Source organism: Rhinolophus ferrumequinum, chromosome 14 (genome assembly GCF_004115265.2).
Source record: "Rhinolophus ferrumequinum isolate MPI-CBG mRhiFer1 chromosome 14, mRhiFer1_v1.p, whole genome shotgun sequence".
NCBI lineage: Eukaryota > Metazoa > Chordata > Mammalia > Chiroptera > Rhinolophidae > Rhinolophus > Rhinolophus ferrumequinum.
The window spans coordinates 569,111-590,497 of record NC_046297.1 but is presented as its reverse complement, the minus strand read 5'-3'; the positions used below and the strand labels follow the sequence as shown (position 1 = coordinate 590,497).

General features: G+C 46.3%; 1 protein-coding gene and 1 long non-coding RNA gene across 13 annotated transcripts in view; one reads left to right on the top strand and one right to left on the bottom strand.

The window, feature by feature from the left end:
- Window positions 1-633: 633 nt before the first annotated feature.
- LOC117034137 (uncharacterized) overlaps window positions 634-21,387 on the bottom strand; it is a 91,658-nt gene continuing 70,904 nt past the window's right edge. For all 10 annotated transcript variants that reach the window (XR_004425023.1, XR_004425021.1, XR_004425022.1 and 7 more), the window contains 2 exons: window positions 11,384-11,531; window positions 634-3,671 (listed from right to left, as the gene is read on the bottom strand). This is a non-coding gene — a long non-coding RNA (uncharacterized LOC117034137). The remainder of the gene's footprint in view (window positions 3,672-11,383; window positions 11,532-21,387) is intronic.
- RIPK2 (receptor interacting serine/threonine kinase 2) overlaps window positions 19,804-21,387 on the top strand; it is a 32,128-nt gene continuing 30,544 nt past the window's right edge. For 2 of the 3 annotated variants that reach the window (XM_033126891.1, XM_033126890.1), the window contains exon 1: window positions 19,805-20,185. In XM_033126891.1, the coding sequence (XP_032982782.1) occupies window positions 19,923-20,185 (263 nt within the window). In that variant the 5' untranslated portion in view covers window positions 19,805-19,922. Of the gene's footprint in view, window positions 20,186-21,387 lie in introns of all 3 variants that reach the window. The other variant, XM_033126892.1, reaches the window with a different exon arrangement.

Below are 21,387 nucleotides of genomic sequence, written 5' to 3'. Positions count from 1 at the left end.
GAATTTGTAAAACAAATTGTTGTCAAGGACGGTCTACTTTTAACAAGGTGTTTATCTCTATTTCCTTTTCATCATGAGTAACTTCTAGGTAAACAGATTAGATTAGATCAGATCAGATTAGATATAGATATGTATTTTTTTCAAATGTGATGTCTTTTAATGAAGGTTTAGAACCATCAAAATATAACTATGTGAATGACATGGCTATCATATTTTTTCTATTTAAAGGGTTTGAAAGTTCCAGTTTTTGAATTTGTAAGACAAATTGTGGTCAATGTCGGTTTAGGTGTAAGAAGGTGTTTATCTGCATGTCCTTTTTCCCCATGAGTAACTCTAGGTAAGAGAGAAAGATGATGATAGATAGATAGATAGATAGATAGATAGATAGATATAGTTATACTAGATATGTAGTATTTTGTCAAATGTTACAATCTTTTAATGAAGATTTAGAACTTTCAAAATATAAATATGTGAATGACATCTGTCATATTTTTTGCTATCTAAAAGGTTTGCAAGTTACAGTTTTGGAATTTTTAAGACAAATTGTGGTCAAGGTCAGTTTTACTTTTACCAAGGTGTTTATCTGCATTTCCTTTTGCCCATGAGTATTTCTAGGTAAAGATAGATAGATTAGATTAGATACATAGACAGATGTAGTATTTTTTCAAATGTTATGTCTTTTAATGAAGGTTTAGAACCTTCAAATTATAAACACGTGAATGACATGGCTGTCATATTTTTCCTATTTAACGGGTTTGAAAGTTACAGTTTTGGAATTTGTAAGACAAATTGTGGTCGAGGTCAGTTTAACACAATGTTAATCTGCTGTTGCATTTTCCTCACTAATAACCTCTAGGTAAAAACAGAAAGATAGATATATAGACAGATATAGATATGTAGTATTTTTTTTCAAATGTTTCTTTAATGAAGGTTTAGAACCTTCAGAATATAAATATGTGAATGCTATGGCTCTCACATTTTTGCTGTTTAAAAGGTTTGAATGTTAGTTTTGAAATTTGTAAAACAAATTGAAAATATTCAATATTTTGTTCATGATCTAGATAAGATAACATGGCATTGAAACAGGATTTTCATGAAGATGTAAAAGAATCCAACAATACTTGGGATCCCAAAATAGAGGAACGAAATTAAAAAAGAAATTCACTGTGTTCAAAGAAAGGAAGAGAGAGAGAGAGAGAGAGAGAGAGAAAGAAAGAAGGAAGGAAGGAAGGAAGGAAGGAAGGAAGGAAGGAAGGAAAGAAGGAAGGAAAGAAGGAAGGAAGAAAGGACCTTGTTCACATCTGTAACCTGACACTAAGGCAGATTATCGATTAAGCATGAGCCCTGAGGGGACTGGTAGCTGCAGACAGCACTGGGGGAGGGCAGAGGAGGCAGCTAAACTCCATAATGAATCAGAGGCAGGAAAATTCTGGTCTCTAAGCCAATGGTTCTCCGACCTTAGCGACAAAGGAGTGGCCAGTTCTTGCTCCAAACCCAGGTCCCCTGTCCCTGGAGATGCTGGCTGTGTAGGGACGGCTGGGCCCAGGTCGCACACTGAGAAGCACTGTAGTCGCTGGGGTGGGAAAGCCGACCTGGGAAGGCAAGGCTCCAAGTTCAAGTCGTCTCTGTCTACCAGCTTCGTTTTCGGTGCTTTCTTAATGACGGCCAGAAGGTGGCATGAGGGACACTAATTCCAAAAGTACCTCGGACACTGCTCAGAGGAATTAAGGGTTGCATCACCCAGCATTTGTGCGTTCAGCTCCCTGTGGAGACAGCTCCCCGTGGAGACAGCACGGGAGACAAAGCAAAGTGTGAGCAAATGGACACGGAGAAAGCCGCACAGACCACAACTCACCACCCTGAACACCGCATGGCTGACACGTGTTCTGAGAGACCCCTCATCATGAAACTCTACGATTGAAAGCATTGGCTTACAGATCATTCTGGAATTCGGTTTGGGGTTTTCTTTTTTTAGATGTTTGGTTGGCTGCTTGCTTGTTAAATATTTGTAGCCTCCTACGTTTTCCCTTTAGAGTAGCAGTGATGAGAAACTGAACTCTGCTGGCGTTGATTTCCACAGCTCACATGACACAAGCTTTACGAGGCTCCTCGCACATACCAGATAAGCCTCCCAGGTCGAGGCTGTGAAGAAGCCGAGTTCAATCATCAGAACCCTCCAACTCCCAGTGACTGGAGGGGACAAGCCACCCTGCAGAAGGAACTGCAGCCTGGGGAGATGGACAGGCAGTGGCCTGTCCACATTGTGCTCCTGTCCCATTAGGGGAGGACAGGTGTGGTCTTCCTTGCACAGCAAGCCTCAGGCTAGGGAGTGCTTGTCACTCCCTGCATTGTAAGTCTCTGCTGTGACCCTTGAGCTGCGCTGTGGTCAGCTCAGGATGGCTGTGTACCCGGGCTAGGCCGGGTTCTAATACAGGATGGCATGTTGACACCTCCTGAGGGCCAGAGGGTGGCGGCCACGGTGAGTAGTGACTTGGGCGGGGGACAGAAGCCCAGGCATGGGGCAGACCCTCACCCCATTGCCGACCAAAGGATTCCCAACCAGGATGTGCAGGTTCCCTCTAAAGAGCATGACCGTTTGGTCTTCACAAAGTTCTGGAAAGTTGTTGCAACTGTCTGCATTCCCAGCACCTTCTTCCCGTGTTTCCACAGGATGTATTTTGAACAAGTCCCCTTTCTAAAAGAGCAGAGCATTTCCCTAAGGAATCCGGCCATAACCTTTCAGTCAGGTTCTTCGGAACAAGGCCCACTGGCCTGCGCTGTGGGCCCTTGGCATATGAGGGTGTGGCGGGGACCAATGAACACACTCATATTGCCCCCTAGTGACGGAGCTGCGGCACCAAGTGCTCTGCTGACTCTTCACGAGCAGAGGGCTCCAAGTCAGGGGCCAAACACGTGTGACATCAAAGCCAGTGAGGAAACCATCTTTGTACCAGGAAGGCAAATCCTTCAAAAGCTGGCACGTACACTCAGTCACGCAGGCGTTCCATCTCCAGATTCCCTCCCTGTGGGAGCCTGTATGGAAGGTGGCGTGGGACTCAGGCGTGACTCACAAAGGCACCCTGAGAATGATGGACTCCCGCCAGCTCCTTTCGGGCCGCTGGCGGGAGGGCCGGGTGGCCGGCTCGTCTTCTGGGAACCTGACTGTCAGGACTGAACTGGTTATGCACGTCCAGCTTCTCCAGCTGGTCGGGCACCCACGTGGATACTGAGAAACACAGGGCTGTTTGTCATGCTGAAGCAGTGTCACAGTATCCACGGCCCCAGCAGCCTTTCCACCCTCCACGGTCCCTCGTGTCTAAGTCACCATCTTACATGGCACCACATGACAGGAACCTGAAGCCACCAGGAGCCTTCAGTTCGGTCCTGATGACTAACTTCCGGCCTCTGGTGATGAGACTCTGCACCGACAGCCGCCTCGCAGAGAAGCGCAGGTTTCTGTCCTCTAGCAGGGATTCTCAGGCTTCATCGTGCGTGAATCACCCGAGAATGTTCCGCTCCAGTAAGAACAGGTGGGGCTGGAGATCCTGCTCACCGAGAGGCCCCGGGGCCACAGGTCACCGGAGAGAAGCTGGCAGGAGCCTCGGGCACAGGATGGTTCCCTCCTGGGCACTGGACGGTTAACCGAAACACAAGTAATGAGAGATCTTGTCCTGTAAAGATATACACGTATATAATTTCCACTAAACACCAAAGTCAGTGGGGCAATATTTATTTCACTGTTTTAGATATAGAGGAATCTTTATTGAAGTAGGAAGAAACTTAAGAAAAGGTACCACAATGAAGGACATACAAGGATGAGTCAGAATAAGAAAGTAGAGACAGAGGTGGGATGAGGACCGCTGGGTGGAGGCAGAAAATCCTCAGGACAGAACTTGAAGCGAGTGGGCAGGCGGTGAAGGCTGGGGTCCTTTGTCCTCTGCCCTGGCCCGCCTCCTCCTGGGAGAAGCTGAGGAACACACTCAGCACCTGACCTGTGAGTGTGACCCAGCTGTCACCAGCCCTGCACTCGGCTGTTTGCACAGATCACCCCACACCCGCCCTGAGCCCCACTCTAAGGAAATCCTTCCTGGTATGTCATTCCAGTTCCTTCCGTGATTCCTTCATTTCCACAAGGAAGACAGTTTTCTCCTCGGAATAAAGCCTGTACTCAGTACTGGGAAAGGACAAGATTTTGGTGCATCTTATTTTGATCGTCTATTATGAAGGAACTCATTATATTCATCCTTTACAAAGCAGCTTCTGTCAAATGATGGAATATTTTGAAACCTAGTTAGTTAGAGTCATATGTATTATTGTTCTATACAAAATCTCTCTCACCTAATGAGAACCATTGGACTGTAAGGGGTAAGCCAGCGCCCTAATTCCCAACATAACTCCTTCCTAATCCAGACACAGACAGACGTGAACAGGCACCTTCTCTCCATCCTTTCACAGGCTCTTTCCCAGGAATTATCTGACAATTGAATTAGGACAAGAAACTGAGACAGCTCACAGGCCCTTTCTCAGTCTTTTCAGAGCCGGTCTGTCCACTGGACATGTGCATTTCTTTATTGTCTCGATGGGCTGTGACACCCCTACCCCCACCCCAAGCACCACAAACTCCAGTAAGGAGTCAGGACTCGTCTTCCCCTCAAGACTGTGTCTCCAGCACCTACCCAGATGCTGGCTTCCAGCGTGCTCAGGAACAGACACTCGGTACTAAGTTACAGACCCCTGCCCTCTCCCAGGTGGTGGGGGGCGGCCCCTCCTGAGAGGCTGGCAGTACAGCGGTGTGGGGGCTTCCGCTGGTGATCTGTTCAGAGTGAGGGGTCCACTGTGTCTGCACTCAGGCCACGTGCGTGCGCTCGGCAGGCACAGTGGACTACTGAGCTCACCTCTCACTTGGCTCCAAGTTCAAGAAAAGAAGGAGGATATTATTTACTGGGTATCCTCAAATTCCAACATTTTTAATCATTAAAACTTTAATTTTAAATGGACTTATTTTATTAGAGTGCTACCTTACTTTTAAAAGCAACAAAACCACTCTATAGTCCCTCAGATCAGAGGTGGTATGGAATTTATTTTAAATTGGATATTGGCTGAATATTAAAACCAATGGTTTAAGGGCTTGGAATAGTTTTATCAATTAAGACTTACCTAACTTAAGAGAGTCCTAACTACTTAAATTCTTACATTTTCAGAGCCTATGAAAGCAAGTATTTCCGTCACCACTGAAAGCACTTAATAGCAGGTAGGGTCAGGACCCTTCCTAAGACGCTCGCAGAATGCCTGACTTGCCCGCTGGAGCAGAGGGAGGACACAGAGCAGGAGAAAGCAAAAGACAAAAACAAGCCACAAGAACAAAAGCAGCCCCGCAGTCACCTCCTAGGCTTTTGGACAGCATCTCCTCTCCCCTCCTCCCTCCCTCTCTCCCCCCCCCCCCGCACCCCCAGACACGTGCAGGATTTTTCCTTGACGGCCGTTCCCTTTGGCTGCAGTACGCATGTGGCACCCCCACGGTGAAGGCCTGAGCAACACCAGTCTGTTCTCTGTCAACCAGTGGGGACTGCACACGTCCTCCTCTTGAAACTCAGAACAGAACACTCGCTGACCCTGTGTCCTCTGCCAGACAAGACACGGGCCACACAGGCCCACCTCCTGAGAAGATGAGGCTCCACCCACCCACCCACCCACCTCCGTGGTTACAACTTGCTACTGTAGAGGGAAACCTGTTTGTTGTTGTTGTTTGTCTGGAGGGAACACGTTAACAGCATAAATTGCCTTAGACTTCACCCTCAGACCGGCCTTTATAAGACAGCAGGGTCCCCAGGTCCTGCCCCTTCCTACCCAGTGGGGAAGTGACGTGGGCTGAGTGCCCCTTGCTGGGGCGCAGTTCACAGAGCTTCACTGGATTGACCCATTCGGTCCTCCAAAAGGTCGAGGATATGGACCCTAGGAGATGAGGGCAGGACAGAGGGTGTGAGCGATCAGCTCAGGATCACAGAGCCGGTAAGACAAAGCCGGGGTTAGACCCAGGTAGCCCTGTCCTAGAGCCTGGACTCAACCACTTCGCCGGTGGGTTCTACAGTTTTAAAATCTAACCCATGTATATAAGAAGTATTTGTTACTAGGACCCCTAGCAAGACTGATGTCCTACAACACAACCCAGGACACACCACATCTAAATAATTGATACCAGAATTTTAGGAGACTACTTACTCTTACTTCATGTAGCGCCCTGGTATTTCCTATTGTATTTTACGCTAAAACTGCTGGTCACTCCCCACCAAACTGATTTCAAGATCCACGGAGATTCATGATGTGAAGTTAAAAACAAGGTTGATTTCTTTTTCCCACCCTAGGAATTCTGTGAGGATGAGGTAGGGTGACGTGTGCAGAACACGCTGTGTGGTCCACACAGAGGAGGACCCCGGGCCCTTCGGAACAGCTGTTAACTGCAGGACGCAGGGACACCGAAGGAACCTGGCGGGGCTGGGCATGGACTTCTTGACAGTGAGCATGTGTACCTGGCAGCAACAGCCGGAATCTCCCCAGTGTTTCTAACGTGTACTCTAATGGAAATCCACCATCAGGAAGGGAGCTGGCTTGTGGCCAGGTCTGGTTTCCTGTCTCCACTAGGAAGGGTGTGTTACAAGTTGCTACGCCTCTGCTGGAACCCTCAGGATGCCCTATTATGCGTCTGTTTTCATCCAACACTATTCTGCACTGTCAGCTATACAAAGCTGGTCTTCTGACATTGTATAAATTACCCCTAACTCAGCGGCTTAAGAAACACACAAATCTGTCCTCCAGAAGTCAGAAGTCTGAGCCAGTCTCACTGGTAAAAGCAGGGTGTGGCCAGCTGGCCGGGCTGCATTCCTTTCTGGAGGCTCCAAGAGAGGGTCATTTCCTTACTTTTCCCAGCTTCTTTCTAGAGGACACTGTATTCGTTGGCTTGGGGCCCCCTCTGCCGTCAAAGCTGCAACAGCAGGTTGACTCCTTCCCACATCAATCAGTCTGACTCCAACACTGACTGCCTCTCGTCTCCTTTCCTGAATCTTCTGCCTTCCTCTTCCATTTTGTAAGACCCTCAGGATAACCCCGGGCCCCTGGATAATCCAGGACAATCTCCCTATTTTAAGATCCTTGGTTCTATCACACTGCAAAGTCCCCTCTGCCACATAAGGTGATACCCAGAGGTTCCAGGGATTGGATTGTGGACCTCTGCAGGAGGAGGGGGTGCAGGGTAGCTCTTCTGCTGCCCAGGGGTACAAAGCACACACAGCAGTACAACAACAACAACACATAACGTCGGCATTTGCTGCACGGTGGGTGCTATGGAGAAACGAGGCTCCGGAAGACCACAGGGACGCCCAAAGTCACACCGCGAGGGCACGCCCCATCACGCCCCATCTGCCTGCCGGTAAGGTCACACACTCAACGCCGTCTGGGCATAACTCAGCACTAATGTGCACGTCAGTGGTTTGCAGCTCCTCACCATTACAGCTGCATTTTACCCTCTTCCCCCAGGGACCTTATTTTGAAAGATTTGGCATGGTGATATTGTTTTCATTAATGAAAGACAAATTTCTAATTGTAACATTTGAGACCTTTGAGCTAACCTTTTTGCCTCTTTGGATTTATATAGTTACTGCCAAAATAACGCAGCATAATATCTTATTTAATGTATTTTGGCATCACTTGGGAATGCTGAAAACGGAGCTCAAATCACCCCTTTCGTAGATTCCTAGGAGTTCAGACAAGAAGGTAATCAGGGGAGTAGAGCAGTCGGAAGAAACGAGGTCTGACATCAATCTCAAGGAAGCAGAGATTTCAGACCAGAAAATGAAAAGTGGGATGACATCTAGGAATGGGGACGCGTTCATGCAGTGGGGAGACACAGGAAGCCTGTTAGGGAAGAAAGGAGAGTAAGGAGAACAGTAAAAGCATCGAGGCTTTGAAATACAGGTCAGTAAGGTTAAATTTAACCAGCCAGCAAAATACAGAGGCTGAACAGTTTCTGAGCAGGTATCTTTGGGCTTGGGAAGGCTAATCAGTTAGAACAAGAAAGGAGGAGCTGAGCAACTGGCCTTGTAACTCACCTTCTGGGTGGGAAGCTGGACATCTGGGAGGCAAGGAAAGGCATAAACACTAACTTACTTGATCTCATTCTGAGTCTTCTAAATTTTACCATACACACGTATGAGCTAATGTAGATGGATACACGCATGTAATGCATATATTATTTGTGGGTAACATATAGACACATACTTGTAATATATATTATATGTGTGTGATATATTATATTTGCCTGTAATGTGCAGATACATCCATGCAATATGTAGGTACACGTGATATACATACATGTAATATACAGGTGCATGTAATATATTATATGCACCCATAATGTATAGATACATGCATGTATTTTAGCATTTATACCTGTAATATATATACATGTAATATATAGTACATGTGTAATATATCCTATATGCCTGCAATATTATACATGCATGTAATATATTGTATATGCGTAATATAACCGATATGTCTGTAATATATAGATACTTGCATGTAATACAGCATCTATACCTGTAATATATAGATATATAAATGTAATATATTGTATACATGTAATATATCATATATACCTGTAATATATAGATATATGCATGTAATGTATATTGTATACATGTAATATATCATACATACCTGTAATATATAGATGTGTGCATGTAATATGTATTGTATACATGTAATATATCATATATACCTGTAATATATAGATGCATGTATGTAATAATAGCGTTTATACCTGTAATATATAGATATATGCACGTAATATATATTGTTGTATACATGTAATATATCATACATACCTTCAATATATAGATACACACATGTAATATAACATCTGTACCTGTAATATATGGACACATGCATGTAATATATCATCTACACCTATAATATATAGATATATGCATGTAATATATATTGTATATGTGTAATATATATACCTGTGCTATACAGCTACATGCATGTAAATATATGCATACACATAATACATTCTATACATGTAATACAGAGCTCTGTCATGTATAAAGACTATCGTCACTGACAGTTCAGTATGCATCTACCCCCAGCACCTGTAGAAAAACACTCCTCCACTCTGCCCCTCCTCCGTAAAGCAACATCAGCAATTTTCTCCTTGTCTTAAAAAATGTGCTCCTTTGGTCTCTGTCTACCTCCTTCATCCTGGTGCCCATACAGCATCACAAGCCTGGTGCCCAAGCATTTTACATTCCTTCTGTACACCTGCCCACCCTGGATGAGAACCTGCTACAGCACTGACTCAGAAACCTCGCCGGATGCTGCATTCACCCCCAGGACCCGTGATCAGTCCAATAACAAGGCCCCCGCAGCCCAGCCCAGCCAAGGGTCCTGGCTCGGACAATGCCTACCAGCTGGCCTGGTCCTCACCCCAGGCTCCACACTGTCAGCAGGGATGGGCATCAGTGTTTATCTCCTCAACTTAGTATGCAAATCAAAGGGAGCTTTTTATCTCATAGATCAACTGGTGTCGGTGTCCAATCTGGTTGTTTTGCTGTTACGAGCTAACTAATGAAACAGCTCCATCAGTGTTTCTGTGGGAAGACGCTGAACCTCTGCACTTGGTGGATACTAATGCATACTTTGTCGGTAGTATTGGAAAGCCCCAGGCAAAGCCAGCACCCCATCAACCCAGGCCACCGACTGCTGCACTGCTGCTCTGGGCGGAGGTGTCAGGGTGCCGTCCCTCCCTGTTGTGAGGTGTGGGCAGAGCTGCATTAGAAAACAACTCCTTCTTCAGGTTGCGACTGGACAGCATTCAAAGCCGCAGTGTCAAGCTCCTGCTCAGAGTTTAGATGTTACACATGAGTTATATAAACGAGTGCAGGTTACTGCAGGCACCGGAGACACACAACCCAAACTCACCGCCCCGCCCGATCCTACGCGCCACCTGGTTGCTCTGCACACGCTGCCAGTTTTCCTGTGTGAGATCACATGCTACATAGTATGAATGAGGGGTTACATCAATGACCTGATCTGCCCATCTTATGTCGGCCCAGAAACACTTATGGAGTTCCCCACAGACTAATTTTAGAAACTATGTTAACAGGAAAACACCCAAGCACAGAATGTTTGCTAAGCCTCTAAAAATGTTCTCTCTTTTTTTGGAACTCCTGGGAGGCAGGAAATACCGTGCTTTTGGCATGTGCCTAGCAGTGTTGGCCCTCAAATGACACGAAACCAGAATAAAGAAAACCTCAGAGCAGGGCCGTGACTCAGAACTGCAATGAATTAATGCGTCACCTTCACAACGCACAGGGGTGCGTCATCTCGTTCATTCTCCCGGACCCATCAGGAGAGAGGAGGCGGTTTCAGCAGGATAGACAGCGTGGGTTCTAAAGCAGACCGAGCTCGATCTGTTCACGTTTCTAGATGTGAGTAAGACGAGCAAACTGCGCAGATTTTAGAGGCTCTGTCCATCTGCCCACAAATGACAGACAAGTATTACAGACTCAAAGAATGGCACCGACTCCTAATGCTTTCATCCAGAGAGTGGTAGGACACAGATGTGATTCACCACTACTGCTGGCAGTCCCACGTGGCCCAAAGGCGCAGTTCTGAGTTCCATTCTGGAACTTGGTGGCCTCTGCAAACCGTACCAGAGTCTCTGGGAGCGACTTTCCCCCGTCCCATCCTCCCAGCCATGGACGCGCCCCGGGAACTGCGCCTTCAGTCACCAGTCACTTACACTGCCTCTCTAGCGGCCTCCGCTCTTAGAACAAACGTCCCGGAGTCTCTGTGGTGTTTCTATTCAACACCGTGTCACACACACGTGTGCACTCGGCTACGTCTCCAGTGTAGGCTTCTTAATGACTCACATCTCTCGCACTAACTCAGATTACACACTCCTTGCACACTCACTGAATAGAAATCTATGCAACGTCTTCATTCTAATGAGCTCATCACCCCATCACAAAGCAAATGCACAGAAAGCAGCAAATGCATGCTACTCGGCTCTGGCCTCCCCGTGCATGGGCCCCCCGCTGTCCCCTAACTCTGGGAGACTGTATCACGGACCACACTCACCAAGGCTCAGTGCAGTGAAGCGGTTCACTCCACTCCCACTTCTAGCACCTTCTACTTGGAATACGTAGAGCTAGTACTCTGCTCCAGGCTGTTTTCCCATCTTTAACACCGAATTTACCACATCCCGCCAGTCCGAGAGCTGCTCCCTGGAAGAGTCCTTTTCACTGGAATAACACAGCCAGCCTCTCTGCGCAGCTGTCCCCTCCCCACCTGCCCGCGCCCCACCCTGGGGAGAGGAGCGTCTCACCTGACTTGTGAGTTTGGGAACATAGCAGCTGCTCCCTCTCTCTTCCCTTTCTCTTGGGAAGCTTCCTGCCTCGGAGAGAATCTGTACTGCTCCTCCAGGTAATTCACTGACGGGGCAGCGTCCATGGGGCAGGCCGGGTCTGCCCTTCCTGTGACAAGGGGGGCACAAGATTAGTAAACCCACCTGCCAATACCTGGAATCACATTCTCCTAATTTCAATATGAAGTTCACATTTGGTTTCCATCCACTGCTTTTTCTTATTTTTCAGTTGGTTCTGAACTGTGTGTAAAGAATATTATTTATTAGCCCCATCATATCTCAACAGGAATAATAGTTACAACACAAGATTGTCTTAATGATATTGTATTTGGTAGAATGTAAACATTTTTATGTATAGGAGTTAGTATTCCAATTTTGACACTTCTTTCATCTATTTATTTCATGGATGCAGTTTTTAAGGAGCTTCATTTATTCAATCAGATGACTGAGCTTTGACTAAATCCACAAAGAGAAATAAACTTAAGTTAATATTCAATTATGCTTAAAATAAAATATCTTCCATCCAGTGCTTTCAGTTGTACATGGTTTATTTTTAACATTTAATAAAATTTTAATTTTCTAAATAGGTGACAGAAAATCTACTGTATTGAATAGAGTCTAGAGAATTATTGGAACATTGGCTGCAAAGAATTTTTCAAATCTGGTACTTTTTTCACAACTTTACCTCTGTAAACTATAATGATTTTAAACATGAATGTGTAAATTTGAAAAAAAAAATACTTGAAACAAGCATGCCAGATAACGCTGCATGTTTTTAACCCAAGAATTGCTTTTAACCTTCAGCTGGCCACAACATCTCTCCATGGCCAAAAGTGACAGTAGGTGGATTATTTTCACATTCAATCATCATCCTGGGCACTGGTAAATGAAACAGATATGGCGCTTGTCTTCATGGAGACCAAATTTCAAACAGAAGCATGGCTACATAATTTTGCAATCACTTTTCAGTATTTCACAAGTCAGCCTGGAGGATTATCTTACAAAGTTGATAATTCTCACTTAAACTAAAATTGGCAAAGCCCCAAATACTTTATTTTGAGAAAGAAAAGTAATATTTATTGGGTATAGCCTTATGCAAATAATTCTGTTTAATTTTCATAATACCCGTAAAAAAGGTTTCAGTTTCACTACTGAATAGATGAAGGAAGTGAGGCTCATGGAGATTACATAATACCAACGAGGTCATACACTGATTAAAGAGAGAGACTTCTAACTCTCGTCCATCTGATTCCAAAGTCCCGTATTTTTCTGCTGGAATGGATCAGTTAATGTCAATTATACCCCAAGTTGACATTGTTATTATAATGAGAAAGATTTTTAAAGGCTAAAAGTGATGTGTGTAAAGACTTTAGTAAGCTATTATTAAAGAGAAACATTTTAAGATCGTTAGACTGAACTTCTATGAAAGACACCCTTGCTCACATGTAACATAACTCTTCACATAAGCTGAGCTGTAACAAATCAGTCACACTGCATCTCTCAGAAGTCGGATGCACCTCGTGAGAGCAGCTGGACAGACTGAGGGAATGCAATACCATTTCCTTGGCTCAAGTCCTGGGTCTCCACTTACTAGCTGTGGGACCTTACACACGTCACTAACACCTGTGTGCCTCAGTTTCTGCATCTGCAAAGTGACAGTGATGGCAGCATGCAGTGCGCAGTGTGTCAGTACTAATGAGCTGCTATATGCAAATTGCTTGGAAGAGGGCCTGATGCGTCGCCAGCATCAAGTAAGAGTTAGCCGTCACTGCTGTCAGAAACTGTGTCCACGTCCCCATAACCCACAGAGGACTGGAAGGCTGGGATTGCGGCCAGCCAGACTTCCTCAGGGGTACCAGATCCTGACACAGAACCAGCACCAGGGGCAAGCCCTGGAGAAGTCAGAGGCGCCTGCGCTCTGACACATGCAGAGTGAGGGACCCTGTCAATGTCCCCCAGCCAGACCACCAGGAGCACATCTGCAGCCCTAGAAAGCTTGTTTACTGACTCACTGCAAGGAGGAGAAATGTGTACCGTGGGGGATCGTGGGACATCTCAGTGAGAAGATCTTAGAAAGGACTTAGGGGCTTGTCTTAGGTGATTTGGGGGAGCATTCATGGAAATGGGAATCTTCCCTGCATTAGATGCTGTCCCGAAGCAGAAGTAATTTTCCCATAGGGTATCCTACTAATAAGCCTCGTATGGACAGTGAGAGAATGAAATCGAGCTGAAGCTGTAATTGGTGAAGCAGCAGTAGTCACTCATTACGGCCCCAGGAAAGGGCGATATTAGCTCCTTCTTCGGTTTGGACCGTTTCTTATTTCTGTCTGTTCAGTCGTGATCATGCAGCCATCTTACTTTTTCTTGCTCCATTACAGTCTCAAAGTGGTCTGCTGTGAGGCTGGTGTTCTCTGAGCATGTTTATAGTCAACAAAACTTCACAGATTCCCTATGAGCGTCAGGCCAGCTCCCAGCTAACAGGAGCTCTGCTTCTCCTTCTCAAACTTCTAAAGAAGAATGTTCTGCTCAAATGACAGAGCTGGCCAGGAAAACAGCACCAACAATTACTGCTATTATTTACATGTCGACAGGCTTATAGTTCATCACGTCCTTTACGGTTATGTATAACTGAGCCTCTCAGAACAATCCTGGGAGGTAAGTGGGCCAGCCGTAGGTGCCCACACTGCAAACTGCACAGGCCGTCTACCAGTCCTCCGTGTGAACAGTGCCCCTGGAGGTGTGCGACAAGCCTGCCCTGGCAGCAGACATTTCCATTCCTTTCTACAATTATGAAATTGAGTCATAGAAGCTTCCTCTTTCCCAATAAACCTCCGTGTGCTCTCTGGAAGCCGAACAAGTTCAGCTGCGGACGCCAGACCCCTGACTCGGTCATTGTCCACCCCAGGCTGCCCTCTCATGGCCTGGACCACACGGGCGACTCTGCCTTCTTCCACAACTTTGTGGGTGCTACACAGCGCGGAGAACCGCTTTCATATCACCACTTCCTAAGGCAGAAGGAAAGAAGCATGCGTGTGTCTGTGTGTGTTGCCTACAAAGTTACTATACTGTAGGATAATATATTTTGCTCAAAATAGCCTGCTAAATTCAGGGGCTGAAAGCTTTAAATGCAGACTGAGCTACTAGCAACATAGCTTACACATTCTTGGAAACCTGCCAAGCAAAATGTCAAAGGAAAACAGGATTTCCTATGAAATAGCCATTATTAATCATTTTTTGTCCAGCACTGTCTTTCTGTAGCTGGGAAATTCCCCCTTGCTATTAAATTTATCTCCTGAGACATCATATAAAGTGAAATTGAAAATAGAATGTCCCACTGGTAACAGCAAGCAATTCCCGGAAAGGATCTGGGCTTTAATTCAAACAGATTGGTTCAGAGATCCTGTCTGTAACTTACAAACTGTGGCATTGGGCAACATGCCTTACTTCTCTTTCCCTACATTACCGTGCGTGCTTCTCCCCTGCCCTCGTCTTCCCTTCAGGACACTCACCGCACTCTACTGTGCTGTTACATTCAGGTTTCTCTCTCCCTTATAGCACTACAAGCTGGGACCACGTGTGTTTTGTTATCCTTGTATTTCCTGCGCCTGGAGTCATGGCACGTGAAACATGTTAAATTTATTTGTTGCCTTAGGGGAGTGGCCTGGATATCTGGAGAATCACGAAGGCTTACTTTTCATTTACATATGTTTCTATAATTCTTGAATGTTTTACCATGCCAATTTGGTACATGTATTTTTTTCAATTAAAAATCATATTTATATGAAAAGAAGAAAAAAGAAAATGTTTCTTGCACATAAATAAGCAAATAAATATTTGGCAATGAAATAGTAGGTACTGGAAACTGTCCAGCTTCCTTTCTTTAAACATGAGGTGATTTTAAGGCAAATTGTCTTCTCCATCTTCTTCTACATAATAAACCATATGTATAATTAGAGGACTAATGTGTAATTTCACTTGAATGTAATTTTTATTTTCTTATGAAAAAGTGATAGTCAAGCCAGCTCTGCATTAGATCCAGAACATTCCAGTTTGAGGTTAAATAGGGGAGGGCAGCAGAGGGTAAAATTCCTCTGAGCGTTTATCTAGCATTGTAGTCAGCTAATCAGAACTTTGAGAGTATACTACACTTTCCTTCTTTTGCCACTGTTACCTGTGTTTATAGATCTTTCAGGGCACCTCACGGAACAGGAAGCCTGGGGATTGGGGCATGATGTCACCAACCCCAAGTCCCCTGGCCTAGTGCCATCAAATAGCACAGGCATCCATCCCCCACTCACTCCAATCTCAACTTCTCCTGCATGGGACATTTCCAAAGACTTTAGCAGCTGATCATCATAAATGACAATGATAAATCCTTCGGCCTTCCCAAAGGCCGAAGCCCCATAACACAGATCATGAAGATATGAAAAGATCTGAGTCAGAATTTATATACCAATTGCATGTTTTCTACCAGGTTATGCTCCATATTTCCAGTTTTAAAGGCTTAAAAGTATGGCTTCTTTCAATGAGCAATTAAAATAAGAATTTGCCTAAGAGGTAAAGGAAAATTTTCCTGAAGTTTTACAATCTAAGTGAAGAATATTTTCTAGATACTAATTTATCTGGTTAATGAATGAAAACAGGTCTCTAGTAGTTACGTCTAGATTCTGAACTTGTTTTGTTCTGGTCCACATTTTTGATGAGTTGAAAACACAGAAGGAAAAGGAAGTAGCATCTACTGAGGGTGTGACATCTACTAAACACTATACACACATTATCTTATTTCATGTTTACATTAGTTAGAGCAATCCTTTCACAGAAGGAGAAGAGAAGGCTGCCCAAAGTTACACGTTTCATACGTGATAAAGCAGAGAACTGAAGTCATGTCTGTATTTTTCCAAACATCATGCTTCTTGGAAAAGACCGCCAATACAGCACAATGCAGATGTAAGAGATTAGGGAAAGGCTAAAAGAATGGACCTATGAAAAAATTTAGTAGTATGATTAAGTTCAAAAACTGAACTAGGTCTACAGGTGAGGTCTACGACACCCTTACTAGATAGCCACATAGTGACAATACTAAATGCTGATAAGGACACAGAGAGATGGAACCTCTCACACACTGCTGGTGGGAACGTACAGTGACACAGTCACTCTGGAAAATAGCATGGTAGTCTCTTAAAAAAACTAAACATGCCCTTACCATTCAACCCAGCAATTACATTCCTGGGCATTTATCTCAGAGAAATGGAAATGTATGCCCACACAATTGCTCACATCAGCTTTATTACTAACAGCTAAAACCTGGAAACAACTAAAATGTCCTCCAATAGATGAGCAGTTAAACAACTTTGGGGCACCCATACCACAGAATACTATTCAGGAATAATAAAAAAAAAAATCTGCTACTGATACAAGAAGCAACTCTGGTGTATCTCAAGGGCATTTTGCTGAGCAACCAAAGCCAAAAAAAATCACACTTTCCCTAACATAACATTCTTGAAAAGACAAAATTATAGAAATGGAAAACAGATTAGTGGTGGCCAGGGGTCAGCGATGGTGTAGGGTGGGCGTAGGGGTGACTGTTAAGGGATGGGATGAGGGGCATCTCTGTGGTAACAGACTAGTTCTGTATCTTGACAGAAGTTTAGGAATCTATGATTTTAACAAAATGACACAGAGCAACGTAGACACATTGAATGAATGTGAAATTGCTGGTTTTGATATTGTACTACAATTATGTAAGACGTAACCATTGGGGAAACTGGGCGACGGATACCTAAGACCTCTGTATTATCTCTGCCACTGCCTGTTTAGTATCTATTATTATCTCCAAATAAAAAGTTTTTAAAAATTGTGCTCTGGGTGTTTTAGTTTCCTGGGGCTGCCATAACAAAGAATCACAAACTTGGTAGCTCAAACCACAGAAATGTATTGTCTCCCAGCTCTGCAGGTTAAAAGTCCAAAATCAAGATGTTAACAGAGTTGGTTCCGTTGCGGGATGTTCCATTCCTCTCTCCTAGCTTCTGGTAACCTCAGGCATTTCTTGGCTTGTAGGTGGCTTTCTCCCTGTGTCTTCACCATATCTTCCCTTTATGTGTGTTTGTGCCTAACTGTCCCCTTCTTATAAGGACACTGGTCACAGTGGATTGGGCCTATCCTAATGACCTCATCTTAACTTGATCAGCTACAAAGACCACGTTTCCAAACACGGTCACATTCACAGGTACTGGGGGTTAGGATTTCAGCAGCTTTGTAGGGTACACAATTCAACCCATAATACTGGGTCTAAAAGAATCAACTGCACACGTACAGGAGAATTAAAACCTGTTTTAAAGGTAGTTCATATTTAAAAAGGAAAAAGAAACAAGTTAACAAAGATGACCACAGGCTCAAACTGAATTTACAGTTTAACAAGAGTGCTTGAAAAATGCATCCTGTCTTCCAGGGCAGGATGGAGTAGATTCAGATCAGAGGCAGGCACAGCCACTCCGTCACCTGTTCAATTCCATGTGGATTTTCTAATCTCCTTAGATGTAGGGGAATACTCCTGAAGGAAAGTAAATTCACAGGAGAACCTGTGAGACTGAAACCCAAGTGGAAGTGAATGAATATGCCGAAGAATAAAGATGACACACATGTCCTCAAAGTATTCATCTTTGAAATCCCTGGTACCACCTTAAAGTGGTATCCCTTGTGTTTGTTGAATGAGTAACAAAGCTTAAATAGTCTACTCAGGAGAACTAGACTTATTTAGTGTAATACTAAATAAGTGTAGTATTTAGGGTAATACTTAGGGTAATACTAAGAACAGAAGGACTTCATAAAACAGAAATCTCTATAACCGATGGAAAGGGCCTGCTCACCACGCAGTGAATCCCCTAGTACTGCCAGGAGTTGCATAAACGAAGCTGGCAACTTTTTGTCTGTTGTTCTAGCACTAAGTGGGGGAGTGTACTAGCTGGCTGGATTCCACCTTTTGTTTTATTTTTCAGTACTTTCACCGAAAGATGTCAGTTTAACCTTCATAGGAATTTTTAGAAAATAATTTCACTGCATAATGAAGTGATTTTTAAAACTGTATAATGGAGAAAACCATCATGAAAGCTAAAGACCCAAGGTTGTGATAAACAAAGGTGATCCTCAGGTCTCCCTTCACATTCTTGTCCTGTTTTCTGGATCCCATGGCTTTCTCTTTCTTGACTTATTCCCATGTTTTGTTAGAGCACATCTTCTTGTAGCTTTCTTAAAAACAAGGTGGATGGATGGAAAGTAATGATTTGCCTCCTTGCATTCCTGAAAATGGTTTTATTTGGCCCTTACACGCGATGGATAGTTTAGGTTAAAAGTCACTGTCCTTCAGAACTTTGAAGAGACTTCACTTCATTATGTTTTAGCATGAAAATGTTATTGCTGAGAAATTCAATGGCATTCTCACTCCCGTCTGAAAACTTGGAATCCTCTCTTTAGTGTCGGCGTCCTGGGATTCGCACGCATGGGGCTCCATCCGGGTCTTTTCTTGCCCGGCCCTTTCAATGTGGAGACCCTCTGCGTCAGTCCAGGCAAAACTTTGTGAATAGTTTGGATCATTTCCTCCCTGCTTATTCTCTGCCCTTATTTTGGAAGTCTTAGTGTGGTACCTGAGCGAATGAATGAGGGCATGAGTGAATGTCTGGATGAATAAATGGGTGTGGGGAGCACTTTGTAGCAGAGCTCGCTGACAAAGCACAGGGTCCGGGACCACGTGTAAAGCCGGGCATTTTACTGGGAATGTCGGAAGCTGTAGGGACACGCTTCATGGCACGCCCCACCACTGTCCTCTGTCACACGGACGAACCAGAGCGCCGGCGGCCGCTGTCGCTGAGGCGCTCGGTGGGGCTGACCGTCGTCTGTCACGCCTGCAGACGGCCGGCTCCAGGAGGCGTCCGCCTCAGGCGCCGTCGCCCTGGCCCGGTCCGGCCCGCCCGCCATTCCCAGAACCCCCGGTAGCCGCCGCGGCCTTACCTGGGCTCCGAATCACTCCCTCAGGCGCCCCAGCCCGTGTCACCGCGGGCGGGCGGGGAAGCAGGTCCGAGTACAGGAGCCCGTCCTCCCGTTTTCCTCAGGCAGCGGGGCTGAGGAGACCGCAGCCCGGACTGAGCCGGCTGAGGTAACGGCCGCCGGCAGAGCGCGCGGCCTCCTCACTCCTGCGCGAGCGACGGAATACACGCGGGGCTCCCGCCGCCAACCCGCAGGGGTCGCCCTAACGGCCGCCTCCAGGCCGGTTGCTCCGCGAGGCGCGCCGGCGTGCGGGGGCGGGGCGATGGGAGGGGGCGGGGCGATGGGAGGAGCCAGGGACGCCGGGCGGGGCCAGGGAGGAAGGTGGGAGGAGGCGCCTCAGCCGCCGTCGCAGAGTCCCCGCGGGTCTCAGAACGACAGTCTGCTCGGCTCCGGAGAAGCGGCGCCTTGCGCGCCGCGCTGGGATGGGCGGCCCGGCGACCTAGCACCCGCCCGCGGCAGGATGCCCGGCGGGCAGCTGGGGCGGGGCGGGAGCGGCGAGCGGGCAGCGCGGCCCGGATCCCCGGTGCCCGGAACCCCGGTGCCCGGAACCATGAGCGCCGAGCCCATCTGCAGCGCGCTGCCCGCCGTGCCCTCGCACAAGCTCGCCGACCTGCGCTTCCTCAGCCGCGGCGCGTCCGGCACTGTGTCGTCCGCGCGCCACGCCGACTGGCGCGTGCAGGTGGCGGTGAAGCACCTGCACATCCACACCCCTCTGCTCGACAGGTAAGCGCCCGGCCCGCGCTGCCCTGGCCGCCCTGCGGGACCGGGACCGGACGGGCGCGGGAACCACCCTGCCCTCCTCACGGCCAACCAGCCTCGCAGCCCGCCCCGCATGTCTCTTCTGGACGCGGGATGGATCGTCCCTGTCCATCCACCGCTTATGCGGTGAGCGCGGGATAGATTGTCCCTGTTTCTTCCAAGTCGGGCTGCGGACCACACGTGCAGCTGAGCTCGGAAGTGTGGTTCCCCCGCCCCCCAGCACTCAGTCCTGGAACAGGATCCAGAGTATCTAACACTGGTGTTGGTATCACGCCGAGATATTTAAGACACTGTTACAATTTATTTCACGAGTCTTTTTTTACATGTGGCCTTTAAAACTATGTTTATTGAGCGCCGCCCTCGGGTCTGCGAAGTTTTGGAGGGTGCTTTTTGTGGTTGCTTTTGTTTATGGCTTATCACGTGTAGTCGTGTAAGTTTAGATACCAAATTCACGTTAGGTTCTCTCTCAATCTCCCAGGAAAGCCTTTCCCCAGAGGAAATATTATTTCAGCTAACAGTAAGCCGAATCGTAACTGTTAAATGCCCCGAAATTTGGAATCTCTCTCACAAACTGGAACAATTTTAATGCCATGTCCTGGTTTTAAGAGAAGGCTGGCATTAGTTTCTGTTTCCTAAAAAGCATTTCAACCGTCTATGGTAGGCCGGTATATGGGTCGGGTCCCTAATGTGCATTTCCCTCCCTGGGCCCTGCATTGTTCTTAGTGAGTTAATGTCCCAACTCGCAGGCTCTCCTCCGCCTTCCTTCCTTCGTGTGAAAAAGCAGCAGGCTAGATGCCTGATTGGCCAGAGGCTGGAAGTATCCAGTATCAGATACATTCCTCAGCTCTGCCTTCCATTGTTCACTGCACTCCGACCTGTCTGCAGCTTTTCTTGGCTCTCTCTCTGCATAGGCTGGATGGGCCAGATCACACAGTAGACTTGAGACACCTCTAGAGGTTGTCCCCACCTTTTGTATACCATAATCTGGGCCTCCTGATACAGGCTGTGGTCTGTTTACCCTGGGGCTTCAGTTCTGTAGAGCAAGCACTTGACAAGTGTGTGTAAGTAGTCAAGTTTGAAGGGTGGTGGTTGGTGACGGTAGATAAATTAATATTTTAGAATCAGCCACACATATGGAAGTCTAGCACTGAAGGTACTATTAGGTA